Source organism: Schistocerca piceifrons, chromosome 1 (genome assembly GCF_021461385.2).
Source record: "Schistocerca piceifrons isolate TAMUIC-IGC-003096 chromosome 1, iqSchPice1.1, whole genome shotgun sequence".
In the NCBI taxonomy this organism is placed as follows: Eukaryota; Metazoa; Arthropoda; class Insecta; order Orthoptera; family Acrididae; genus Schistocerca; species Schistocerca piceifrons.
In genome coordinates, this window is record NC_060138.1 from 1,016,159,498 (window position 1) to 1,016,173,444 (window position 13,947).

Sequence of the window (13,947 nt, forward strand, 5' to 3'; positions counted from 1 at the left end):
AAAATAACACCGATACAGCCCACATGAGTCACTTTTTGTCATCATCCACTTTTTTGATACGTTTGTACATTAAGTAGGTGTATCAAATGGACTGGAAGACGGCGGTAGGAAGCAACAAGTGCCGGATAAACAGTCTGCATGCGGTCCTGACGACGACGTACCCTAAAACGCTGCTAAGCTGCTTTCGTGTTAGCTGAATGAAAAATCAACAATATATCCAACACATAGACAAATACTATCACTCGTTTTCATTAATACGCAATAGTTGAAAGATTTTGCCACGTTGAAAAACTGAATTGAATTGCCTATCTTCTGCAACAACTAAGTGTTCAGGCTTGAAAGTAAGTGATGCACTCTCCACACGCAAATACCTGAGCCTCACTGTAAGTGGATCAGACTGAACATACCCAGTAAAGTTCACTGCAACATACAAAAATGACTGTAAAGGATGAAGTAATTTATGTTGTTGTTGTTGTTGTTGTGGTCTTCAGTCCTGAGACTAGTTTGATGCAGCTCTCCATGCTACTCTATTCCGTGCAAGCTTTTTCATCTCCCAGTACCTACTGCAGCCTACATCCCTCTGAATCTGCTTGGTGTATTCATCTCTTGGTCTCCCTCTACGATTTTTACCCTCCACGCTGCCCTCCAATACTAAATTGACGATCCCTCGATGTCTCAGAACATGTCCTACCGACCGGTCCCTTCTTATAGTCAAGTTGTGCCACAAACTCCCCTTCTCCCCAATTCTATTCAATACCTCCTCATTAGTTATGTGATCTACCCATCTCATCTTCAGCATTCTTCTGTAGCACCACATTTCGAAAGCTTCTATTCTCTTCTTGTCTAAGCTATTTATCGTCCACGTTTCACTTCCCTACATGGCTACACTCCATAAAAACACTTTCAGAAACGACTTCCTGACATTTACATCAACATTCAATGTTAACAAATTTTTCTTCTTCAGAAACGCTTTCCTTGCCATTGCTACTCTACATTTTATATCCTCTCTACTTCGACCATCATCAGTTATTTTGCTCCCCAAATAGCAAAACTCCTTTACTACTTTAAGTGTCTCATTTCCTAATCTAATTCCCTCAGCATCACCCGACTTAATTCGATACATTCCATTATCCTCGTATGGCTTTTGTTGATGTTCATCTTATACCCACCTTTCAAGACACTGTCCATTCCGTTCAACTGCTCGTCCAAGTCCTTTGCTGTCTCTGACAGAATTACAATGTCATCGGCAAACCTCAAAGTTTTTATTTCTGCTCCATGGATTTTAATACCTACTCCGAACTTTTCTTTTGTTTCCTTTATTGCTTGCTCTATATACAGATTGAATAACATCGGGGAGAGGCTACAACCCTGTCTCACTCCCTTCCCAATCACTGCTTCCCTTTCATGACCCTCGACTCTTATAACTGCCATCTGGTTTCTGTACAAATTGTAAATAGCCTTTCGCTCTCTGTATTTTACCCCTGCAAGCTTCAGAATTTGAAAGAGAGTATTCCAGTCAACATTGTCAAAAGCTTTCTCTAAGTCTACAAATGCTAGAAACGTAGGTTTGCCTTTCCTTAATCTTTCTTCTAAGATAAGTCGTAGGGTCAGTATTGCCTCACGTGTTCCAACATTTCTACGGAATCCAAACTGATCTTCCCCGAGGTCGGCTTCTATCAGTTTTTCCATTCGTCTGTAAAGAATTCGCGTTAGTATTTTGCAGCTGTGACTTATTAAACTGATAGTTCGGTAATTTTCACATCTGTCAACACCTGCTTTCTTTGGGATTGGGATTATTATATTCTTCTCGAAGTCTGAGGGTATTTCGCCTGTCTCATACATCTTGCTCACCAGATGGTAGAGTTTTGTGAGGTCTGGCTCTCCCAAGGCTGTCAATAGTTCTAATGGAATGTTGTCTACTACGGGGGCCTTGTTTCGACTCAGGTCTTTCAGTGCTCTGTCAAACTCTTCACGCAATATCATATCTCCCATTTCATCTTCATCTACTTCCTCTTCCATTTCCATAATATTGTCCTCAAGTACATCGCCCTTGTATAGACCCTCTATATACTCCTTCCACCTTTCTGCTTTCCCTTCTTCGCTTAGAACTGGGTTTCCATCAAAGTTCTTGATATTCATGCAAATGGTTCTCCTTTCTCCAGAGGTCTCTTTAATTTTCCTGTAGGCAGTATCTATCTTACCCGTAGTGAGATAAGCCTCTACATTCTTACATTTGTCCTCTAGTCATCCCTGCTTAGTCATTTTGCATTTCCTGTCGATATCATTTTTGAGACGTTTGTATTCCTTTTTGCCTGCTTCATTTACTGAATTTTTATATTTTCTCCTTTCATCAATTAAATTCAATACTTCTTCTGTTACCCACGGGTTTCTACTAGCCCTCGTCTTTTTACCTATTTGATCCTCTGCTGCCTTCACTATTTCATCCCTCAAAGCTACCCATTCTTCTTCTACTGTATTTCTTTCCCCCATTCCTGTCAATTGACCCCTTACGCTCTCCCTGAAACTCTGTACAACCTCTGGTTCTTTTAGTTTATCCAGGTCCCATCTCCTTAAATTCCCACCTCTTTACAGTTTCTTCAGTTTTAATCTACAGTTCATAACCAATAGATTGTGGTCAGAGTCCACATCTGCCCCTGGAAATGTCTTACAATTTAAAACCTGGTACATAAATCTCTAGATACGATAAAAACGTATTTTTCATTTGAAGCAGTTCTAGATTGCACGAGTAAGGACGTCAGTTGACAAAGCTAAGGAAGTCAGAGGTTGAGTGTTCATCATCAATAAACCGATCTTCCTTCACTATTACTGGACAGTAGCTGGACATTAGTAAGAAGTGAAATCAGACGGCGCTAGTTGTGATAGATTACGTACTGCTTCGCCGTTGTACACGATGTACTTCAACCGGTTGTTTCTTTAATAACCACAGTAATGTTGACCAGTGTCTTTAGTGATGGCTTCCATTTGCGGCAGCTATTTCGCCTCAAGATGACGCCATCCTGTTCCCACACTTGATGTTGTCTGTTGCCGACAAACACAAGGTTATTCGCTGGAGGCTACTTTTCCGCGAGCGTGTGATCTTTTTGGTCCCACGTAGGAGGGCACAATTAGTTATCCCCTGCGTCCGGCCCCGGAAATTTACACGAAAGGCGACTCTCTCTCTGGAACAGCGTTGCACACGAAGTATTACGGCAGTATGAAGCTACCAAACGTCAGCCGAAACTCTCAGCTGCCCGTCTACGCGTTTGTCAAGATAGCCAGCAAGGGAGAGATCAATTGTAGCAATACAAACTCTCACCATTTGACATCTTCGCAGCGTGTGGCCCTTTTTTCCATCAATGTTTTGGGCACTGTATGCTGGGCTGTCGCTACGTCTCATTAGGCTGCATATCAAAATATACATACGCTGTCGTAACCGGATCTTTTAACATTACTAGATGTATATCCTTTTTACAACACTAAGTCACATAGTCATGTTGCATCAAATTGTAATTAAAGTGTCAGACAACATCAACATGTCAAAAATGAAATACCACACAATTAAAACATATAACATGTTGTGCCAATGTCGCTGTATACACTAATCACTTCAACCACAATAGCGAATTAGGCAGTGTTTTTGAAATTATTCGACAGAAAATACTAGTTAGGTGCCCTGTAATGGTAAGCTATAAGAAATTTAGTGATCATCTGCTAAAAACGAGAGACTGACTGACAAAGAATAAAGGTAAGCCGTATCAGGGAAATGGACTAAGACAAAATACTTTTTTCAGTCGCCTGACGTTATGTACATAGGGTACTTCTTTGTTGATGGTCAAACTTTCAGGGATTGTTGTAAGTACAAAATATGAAAAGATATGGGATGTCTGTCAAAAAACACCCCAGCCAAAATCAGCAAACGAAAGTCACTACAGACTGCCGTCGGGAGGCAATATCGGAAACTTTCAAGGAACTTGTTGGAGGGTCGGCAACCCAGAAAGTTGACCTAACCAGTGGTTGAAGCTGTGAATCGAAAGCAGTGATCTCTATACAATCTGGATGTTGAACTTCAGCTATCTGATCGTGCCAGCCATAGATGCCCATATTTCGTTTCTTCCCAAACTACAACATGGCTGCTAGGTACTGTCACTAGAATACGAAAAGAAAGTACTTATCAATTCCGCTCCCTCATCAGCCTAGTACATCATATGTTGACATAAAGTTCAAAACAAGAAATCAGTCTGCAATTCTTTGTCACATGCAGAACGATGGAAATTTGTTTGCCAAACTACAATATGACGGACGATGCAAAGCAGGTGTATTTGCAGACACGCTGCACTTCTATACTCAGAGACCAGACTTCTACATCCAGGTTGTGTAGAGATCACTGATCGAAAGGTACTCCGACAAGTGTTTTTAATACATGTACTCGAATACTTGCGTATTGTCAAGCAAGGCCGACTGTTTTGCCTCTCAGAGCACAATTTTGTTCACGTCCAAGACAGAGAAAGGAGGAGGTATAAACCGTGTTCTCTCCGACAAGTGAAGTGTACAGCATTGACTGCCAGCTTGCTTCAAGAATACAAAAACTGGCAGACGTCTTTTATCTACTAACGGAGTGTTGCTTAGCGCTAACTGAGCAACTCTTTTCTTTCTTTTCTTGTGATATTCGCCGTGTGTGACCATGGATTTGTCCCCTGCCGATGCTATCGGTGACTATAATCACGGCTTAGATGTGTCAGTCTGATATTACTGTGTTTTAAGTTTCATCAAGGCACTGTCGTTCAACAACCATCATACACATTTCTAATGTAACACCTTTACCACCAAGAAGTCCATCCCGTTACGGCGTAAAGTCAAGCGCCGACACGCCAGTCGGAAACGAGAGAGATGGGAAGACTGAGAAGAAGTCTGCCAATCGCACGGTGACCAGCCCTCCCTCAAGAACGACAACGTAACGGCAGCGGCCTCTATGTGAAGAGGGCATAAGCGCTGCGACCGACTGGTGACTGGCCAGTTCAATAGCAGGTTCAAGATTAGTGACTTCGATAGCAGCATCAACGCTAGATTACTTCACTTGTACTCTCTATGTAGCACCGACTTGGGATTGTCTATACTGAAGAACATTGGATTATTTCGTATGTCGGCCTTTGCTTGCGACACATCTGTGCAATTGCCAAAATTAAGTACTGTAATTTCCTTATTGTAATAAAACTCATTAATGAGACTATTTGATTGTTTGTCTAGCGAAGCTAGTTTGCAGGCTTCCTAGACGGTACACATACATAGCTATTTTATTTTAGCTCTTTCATCGCCTTCTCTGTGCACATTCTTTCATCTGCTCTACAGGTCGTCAAAAATCTTATGGCACACTATTCTCAATTTCTTACAGATATTCTGAGAATGTTAAAAGACAAGGATGGGTACACAATCAGCGAATCAGTACGACGTCTATGACGTTGAGCTCACGAAGTGGACTCCTGGTTTTCAAGGTATACCGACAACAACAATTGATTAGCTTTTTACTCATGTACAACAACAAATCACCGTTAGGTCTTTATCTGCAGAGGAAAACCATAGAATTACGTAAAAAATGGATTGGCTTGTATGCGTCCAGAGAATTGTGACTGCACAGTATCATTTTACTACTGGAAAGGAATTTCAAACACCACGTTATTGCAACACTAAAGAGCCGAAGAAACTGGTAGAATGCCTAATATCGCGCAGGGCCTCCGCGAGCACGCAAAAGTGCCACAGCACGACGTGGCATGGACTCGATTAATGTCTAAAGTATATGAAGATGGTATCTGTTCTTTGGGACATATCCGAAAGAACACATACCATCTCCATATAGTTAAGGCTAACCGGCCATTGACCTCCTTCTTCTGTGCTGGGCCGGCCGGTGTGACCGAGCGGTTCTACACGCTTCAGTCTGGAACAGCGCGACCCGCTACGGTCACAGGTTCGAATCCTGGCTCGGGCATGGATTTGTGTGATGCCCTTAGGTTAGTTAGTTTTAAGTACTTCTAAGTTCTAGGGGACTGATGACCTCTGTTGAGTCTCATAGTGCTCAGAGCCATTTGAACCATTTTCTTCTGCACACGCACTGCCCGCACTCTTACGGGACTCGGTAAGTTTGTCTGCCGCCAGTAATGAGTGTAATGGCCAGGGGCACTACGAATGTAGTGTGGACATTAAGTTAGGAATGTGAGTCTTACGGAGAGCGTGCAACGGATAAATCCCTGCAGTCGCACTATCCTCTGTGCCCTCGGTGGCTCAGAAGGATAGAGCGTCTGCCATATAAGCAGGAGATCACGGGTTCGAGTCCCGGTCGGGGCACACATTTTCAACTGTCCCCGTTGATGTATATCAGTGCCTGTCGAAAGCTTAGGGTCTTGATTTAATTATCATTTCAATGTCTGAAATAGTGCGGGAGGGAACTGACACCATGAATCCTGCAGGGCTGTCCATAAATCGGTAAGAATATGAGGGAGTGGAGATCACTTCTGAACAGCACGTTGCAAGGTATCCCAGATATGCTCAATAATGCTCATTTCTAGGGGGTTTAGTGGCCAGCGGAAGTGTTTAAACTCGGAGTAGTGTTCCTGGAGCAATTCTATAGCAATTTTGGGCGTGTGGGGCATCCCATTGTCCTGCTGGAATTTTCCAAGTCCGTCGGAATGCACAATGGACATGAACGGACACAGGTGATCAGACAGGACGCTTACGTAAGTGTCAGAGTCGTATCTACATCTACATCTACATACATACTCTGCAATCCACCAAACCGTGCGTGGCGGAGGGTACCTCGTACCACAACTAGCATCTTCTCTCCCTGTTCCACTCCCAAACAGAACGAGGGAAAAATGACTGCCCATGTGCCTCTGTACGAGCCCTAATCTCTCTTATCTTATCTTTGTGGTCTTTCCGTGAAATGTAAGTCGGCAGCAGTAAAATTGTACTGCAGTCAACCTCAAATGCTGGTTCTCTAAATTTCCTCAGTAGCGATTCACGAAAAGAACGCCTCCTTTCCTCTAGAGACTCCCATCCGAGTTCCTGAAGCATTTCCGTAACACTCGCGTGATGATCAAACCTACCAGTAACAAATCTAGCAGCCCGCCCCTGAATTGCTTCTATGTCCTCCCTCAATCCGACCTGATAGGGATCCCAAACGCTCGAGCAATACTCAAGAATAGGTCGTATTAGTGTTTTATAAGCGGTCTCCTTTACAGATGAACCACATCTTCCCAAAATTCTACCAATGAACCGAAGACGACTATCCGCCTTCCCCACAACTGCCATTACACGCTTATCCCATTTCATATCGCTCTGCAATGTTAAGCCCAAATATTTAATCGACGTGACTGTGTCAAGCGCTACACTACTAATGGAGTATTCAAACGTTACAGGATTCTTTTTCCTATTCATCTGCATTAATTTACATTTATCTATATTTAGAGTTAGCTGCCATTCTTTACACCAATCACAAATCCTGTCCAAGTCATCTTGTATCCTCCTACAGTCACTCAACGACGACACCTTCGCGTACACCACAGCATCATCAGCAAACAGCCGCACATTGCTATCCATCCTATGCAAAAGATCATTTATGCAGATAGAAAACAACAGCGGACCTACCGCACTTCCCTGGGGCATTCCATATGATATCCTCACCTCCGATGAACACTCACCATCGAGGACAACGTTCTGGGTTCTATTACTTAAGAAGTCTTCGAGCCATACTTGGGAACCAATCCCATATGCTCGTACCTTAGTTAGGAGTCTGCATTGGGGCACCGAGTCAAACGCTTTCCGGAAGTCAAGGAATATGGCATCCGTCTGATACCCTTCATCCATGGTTCGCAAGATATCATGTGAAAAAAGGGCGAGTTGAGTTTCGCAGGAGCGATGCTTTCTAAAGCCGTGCTGATGCATGGACAGCAACTTCTCTGTCTCAAGGAAATTCATTATATTCGAACTGAGAATATGTTCGAGAATCCTGCAACAAACCGATGTTAAGGATATTGGTCTGTAATTTTGAGGATATGTCCTTCTACCCATCTTACATACAGGCGTCACCTGCGCTTTTTTCCAGTCGCTCGGGACTTTACGTTAGGCAAGAGATTCGCGATAAATGCAAGCTAAGTAAGGAGCCAGTGCAGCAGAGTACTCTCTGTAAAACCGAATTGGAATCCCATCAGGACCTGGCGATTTATTTATTTTCAACCCATTCAGCTGCTTCACAACCCCAGGGATGTTTATCACTATGTCCTCCATACGGTAGTCCGTACGAGACTGAAACGGAGGTATGTTTGTACGATCCTCCTGCGTGAAAGATGTCTCAAATGCTAAATTTAAAATTTCAGCTTTCGTTTTACTGTCTTCCGTTGCCAGACCAGACTGATCAGTGAGTGACTGGATGGAAGCCTTCGAACCGGTTACCGATTTTACGTAAGACCAGAATTTCCTTGGGTTTTCAGCAAGATCTTTTGCTAAGGTATGACGGTGGTAGTGGTTGAATGCTTCACGCATCGCTCTTTTTACAGCAGCACGAATCTCTACTAACTTTTGTCTGTCCTCATTCTCCCGATCTTTCTTGTACCGCGAGTGCAACTGTCTTTGGTTCCTGAGCATTCTCCGAATTGCGCTGTTAAACCACGGTGGATCTTTTCCATCCGTAACCCACTTTTTCGGCACATATTTCACCATTGCGTGATTTACAATGTGTTTAAAATTTGCCCATAATTCTTCCACGTCCATCGTACCGGAAGTAAATGAAGTCGATTCATTTACTAAGTGGGATGCTAACAACTGCTTATCTGCTCTTTCTAGTAAGAATACTCTCCTAGCCTTCTTGACCGACTTTTTAACTTTCGTAACCATAGTCGTAATGACAGCATCATGATCACTAATCCCTATCTCAACACTGACACCGTCGATGAGGTCTGGTCTGTTCGTGGCTACCAGATCTAAAATATTTCCATTACTCGTTGGCTGTCAATTTAGCTGCTCAAGACAGTTTTCGGATAATGTGTTGAAAAGTAATTCATACGACGTATTGTCTGTACCACCTGTAATGAATCCATAGACATCCCAGTCTATACTAGGTAGGTTGAAGTGGCCTCCGACTAATATAGCATGACCCGGGTACTTCTGCAATAGAGAATATAGACTCCCTTTGAATGATTCTAGGACTATCACGGTGGAACCTGGTGGCCGGTAATAACACCCCACAATTAACTTTATTTCCCCTAGCCCTGTTTAACGTGTCCAGATAACTTCACAATCACACTCTACTTCGACCTCAGTAGACACAATATTTTTGTCAACTGCGATGAACACACCACCTCCTACGGTGTGTAATCTGTCTTTCTGATACACATTCCAACCCTCACTAAATATTTCAGAACTTCCTATCTCAGGGTTCAGCCAGGTCTCAGTCCCGAGAATAATTTGCGCGCCACACGCTTACTGGAGGGCAGTATCTAGGCGGACCAGGGGTCCCATATCACTTCAACTGCACACGCCACACGCTATTGCAGGGCCTCCACCAGTTTGAACAGCCCTCTGCTGACATGCAGGGTCCATGGACTCGCGAGGTTGTCTCCATACCCGTACGCGTCCATCCGCTCGATACAATTAGAAACGAGACTTGTCCGACCAGGCAATATGTTTCCAGTCATCAACAGTTCAATGTCGGTGTTGACGGGCGGAGCGTAAAGCTTTGCGTCGTGCAGTCATCAAGGGTACGCGAGTGGGCCTTTGGCTCCGGAAGCCCATATCGGTGATATTTCGTTGAAGGATTCGCACACTAACATTTGTTGATGCCCAGCATTGAAATCTGCAGCAATTTGCGGAAGGGTGGCACTTCTGCCAAGTTGAACGATTTTCAGTCGTCGTGGTTCCCGTTCTTGCAGGATCTCTTACCAGCTGCAGCGATGTCGGAGATGTGATGTTTTACGGATCCATGATATTCACAGTACACTCATGAAATGGTCGTACGAGAAAACGCCCACTTTATCGCTACCTCGGAGATGCTGTGTTCCATCGTTCGTGCGCCGACTATAACACCACGTTCAAACTCACTTAAATCTTGATAACCTGCCATTATAGGAGCAGTAACCGATCTAACAACTGCGCCAGACAGTTTTCGTCTAATGTAGGCGTTGCCGACCGCAACGCCGTATTCTGCCCGTTTACCTATCTCTGTATTTGAATACGCAAGCCTATACCAGTTTCTTTGGCGCTTCAGTGTATATAGAAGGTGGCACTAGGTACGTCTACGAAGAGAGGTAAAGTTGACTAGGAAAGATCGCAAAAGATGCAGTGAATTAATTTATTAGCAGGATAGCCGGCCGGTGTGGCCGTGCGGTTCTAGGAGCTTCAGTCTGGAACCGCGTGACAGCTACGGTCGCAGGTTCGAATCCTGCCTTGAGCATGGATGAGTGTAATGCCCATAGATTAGTTAGGTTTAAGTAATTCTAAGTTCTAGGGGACTGATGACCTCAGAAGTTAAGTCCCATAGTGCCCAGAACTACTTAAAACTAGCTAACCTAAGGACATCACACACATCCATGCCCGAGGCAGGATTCGAAACCGCGACCATAGAGGTCGCGCTGTTCCAGACTGAAGTGCCTAGAACCGCTCGGCCACACCGGCCGGCCGACCGATGTAAAAAACGCACTTTTACACTATTCATCCTTCTGCATTGAGAAACTGAAGCCCTCACCACAATCCAGACGACGCGAGTGTTTACCGTCTGAATCATTTCAATTCGCTGTAAAAAAAGAGTAGCAGTACGAAAATGTTCGGCTAACCAAAAATGGTTCAAATGGCTCTGAGCACTATGGAACTTAATATCTTAGGTCATCAGTCCCCTAGAACTTAGAACTACTTAAACCAAACTAACCTAAGGACATCACACACTTCCATGCCCGAGGCAGGATTCGAACCTGCGACCGTAGCAGTCCCGCGGCTCCGGACTGCAGTGCCTAGAACCGTTCGGCTAACCGCACACACTTGCGATTCCATACTTTTACAAGAGCGTAAGCCGATTACTGCAGTTAATATTTTCTTCTAGCCCGTCTATTCTAACCGCTGAGACGCACCTCGCTATATTCACTGTTTTTGTCATGTGTAGCTGTTTTTGGCAGCAGACGACTGTGTATCAAGCATGCGCGCGACTGGGTCGGCAAGTGCGGGCGCTGTGTTACTCACGTCATGTCTGGCGGCGGCTGTCACTGGAGAGCAGAACAGTCAGCACGCGTGTTTTGTGTGTAGCAGGGTGTGCTGCGACGGCGATGTGTGCGCCCTGGCTCCGGCGACGCGACGCACTGCCGCGCGGCGTCCCAGCTCGGAGCAGATAACACTGACCGACTCTTACTGCGCACGCGCACCAGTCCTCAGCGACCCACAACACACCCCGATGCGGGATCAATGATACCTCCCCGCCAGCGAGATCTCCCCCGCCGGTACTTCCCATCTTCCGCAATGCCAGACACTGAATAGGAGATGCTCCGAGGTCAGTCTTTCTCCTCGGATTACCACTATGTAGCTCCCACGTATTGCGAACTTAATGTGATATCTCACGTATTCCACAGTGAATACCACAGGGTTCCTTTCCACTCCCTAATTAGAGGCGTGATTTTCAAGTAACTACCGTTTTGAAATTAAAAAGAAGACGTGCTAAGATATCTCAAAAATTTTATTTTTACACGAAACCCTGTACCTTAATCCACTTTTCTACATAATTTCCGTCAATATTGAGGCACTTGTCATAACGTTGTGCCAGTTTTTGAACACCCTCCTCATAGAAGTCTGACGCCTGACTTGTTAACCACCGCATCACCACTGTTTTGACTTCGTCATCGTCTTGAAGACGCTGACCGCCCAAGTGTTTCTTCAAGTGCAGAAACAGATGGTAGTCACTGGGCGCAAGATTGGGGCTGTACGGAGGATGATCTTGACTTTCCCATCGAAAAGATGTGATGAGATCTTTGGTCTGATTCGCCACATGCGGACGGGCATTGTCTTGCAGCAAAACGATGCCCTTGCTCAACTTCCATGGACTGTTGCTTTGATTCTGGTGTGACGTAGGCCACCCATGTTTCATCGCCCGTAACAATTTGGCTTAAGAAATCATCACCGTCGGTCCCGTCAAGGAAAGTCAATGCACTGTCTAAACGTTTGGTTTTGTGCACATCCGTCAACATTTTCGGTACCCAACGTGCGCACAGTTTTCGGTAATTCAAGTGCTCACAATGCCATACAAAACACTACGAGAAACATTAGGAAAGTCATCCAACAAGGAGGAAATCGTAAAGCGTCTGTTTTCTCTCACCTTATTGTCCGCTTCCTGTACCAAACTTTCATTAACGACCGAAGGATGCCCACTCCGTTGTTCATCATGCACATTTGTGCGGCCATCTTCAAATGCTCTCACCCACTTTCTTAACATTCCATCACCCATATGTTTTCTCCGTAAACTGCACAGATCTCACGATGAATATCGATCGCTTTTAGGCCTTTTAGCACTAAGAAATTTTATAACAGTCAGTACTTCACAGTCGGCGGGAATCACGACTATCGGAGGCATCTTAAACACTCAGTACACAACGTAAACAAGGAAGAACCAGACTGTAATGGCGTCAGTGCGTAGATTAAGGTACAAGCTTTCATATAAAAATAAAATTATTAAGATATCTTACCAAGTCTTTTTTAATTTCAAAACGGTACTTACTTAAAAAACACGCCTCGTACAACACGTCTCAAGCAGAAAATACCAAATTAAGAGCTAAAATCTTGTATGAGGACAGTGAACCACATTTTCATTTGACAGATTTACAAAGTACCAAATGTGTGTATGCTGCTCCGAAACAGACCAGCACGTCTCCCCACTATGCTTTTTTTGACGAATGTGTGTGACTCCAAACGTTTGCCTGACGGAACACAGCACATTATGTTAGAAGGTGAATTCAAATAAGAAAGGCCTTTTGATCAGTCCCTAAGAAACACATTAGAACCACCAGTGTTCTCCAGGTATGTAAGTTTTTTTCTTAGATGAATTGTGGAGCCACTTAAAAATACTAAGAGAATCATTAATGAGCTCCCTGCAGAAGGAATGAAACGCGAGTGTGATGAATAAGGAAGGAATGATGCAACTTTAGCAACAGAAAGACTACGTCCACAGGCTTCTCGCAATATATCGCATTTGGATATTGTCGGTAGCAGCATGGTACCCCTTTCTGAATTACTGATCTTCCAGAATAATGAACATTCTGTCGCTGTCCTTCCGTTTAGTGTTGCTTCGAAGAACGCAAGCCAAGTCCAAGTATTACGACACTCAAACCAGAACCTTACCTAGGGAGAGGATAGGGACGGGGAGGATAATGAAACAGTCAGCCATGATCAGTGCAAGACTGTTTATGAAATTTCGAACATATTATTTCCGAACATGCCAGTCGGGTTCGTGACATCATGAAACAGAAAGATAGCATTTATTTGGACTTTTTGAAAAAGGCAAAAATATTTAAAACCAGGGTGTAAAAACGCCGACAAGTGCTTTAGGATCAGGTTCCTTACACCAAAACAAGAAAAAAGTATGCAGTAAACATTAGCTCTAAAATACATACCTTAAGATCTACAAACACTTGGCCGGCCGCTGTGGCCGTGCGGTTCTAGGCGCTACAGTCTGGACCCGAGCGACCGTTACGGTCGCAGGTTCGAATCCTGCCTCGGGCATGGATGTGCGTGATGTCCTTAGGTTAGTTAGGTTTAATTAGTTCTAAGTTTTAGGCGACTGATGACCTCAGAAGTTAAGTCGCATAGTGCTCAGAGCCATTTGAACCATTTTATGAGCACTTTTTCATCTTCACTAGTCCGAAACAACTCTTCTACTGGGCAAGTGCACATAGAACTTAAGGTATCCGTTTTAAGGCGTATGTTTACTTT

The 13,947-nt window shown here is 44.1% G+C and overlaps 1 protein-coding gene across 2 annotated transcripts in view; it reads right to left on the reverse strand.

Annotated features, from left to right (window-relative positions):
• Positions 1-13,947, reverse strand: part of LOC124805311 (epidermal retinol dehydrogenase 2-like) — a 373,514-nt gene that overhangs the window by 145,437 nt on the left and 214,130 nt on the right. Inside the window, exon 1 of one of the 2 annotated variants that reach the window (XM_047265947.1) lies at positions 11,215-11,360. The exons of the other annotated variant lie outside the window; for it this stretch is intronic. Coding sequence (XP_047121903.1) covers positions 11,215-11,219 — 5 coding nt within the window. The 5' untranslated portion in view covers positions 11,220-11,360. Of the gene's footprint in view, positions 1-11,214; positions 11,361-13,947 lie in introns of those variants that run through there. 2 annotated transcript variants of the gene reach the window in all.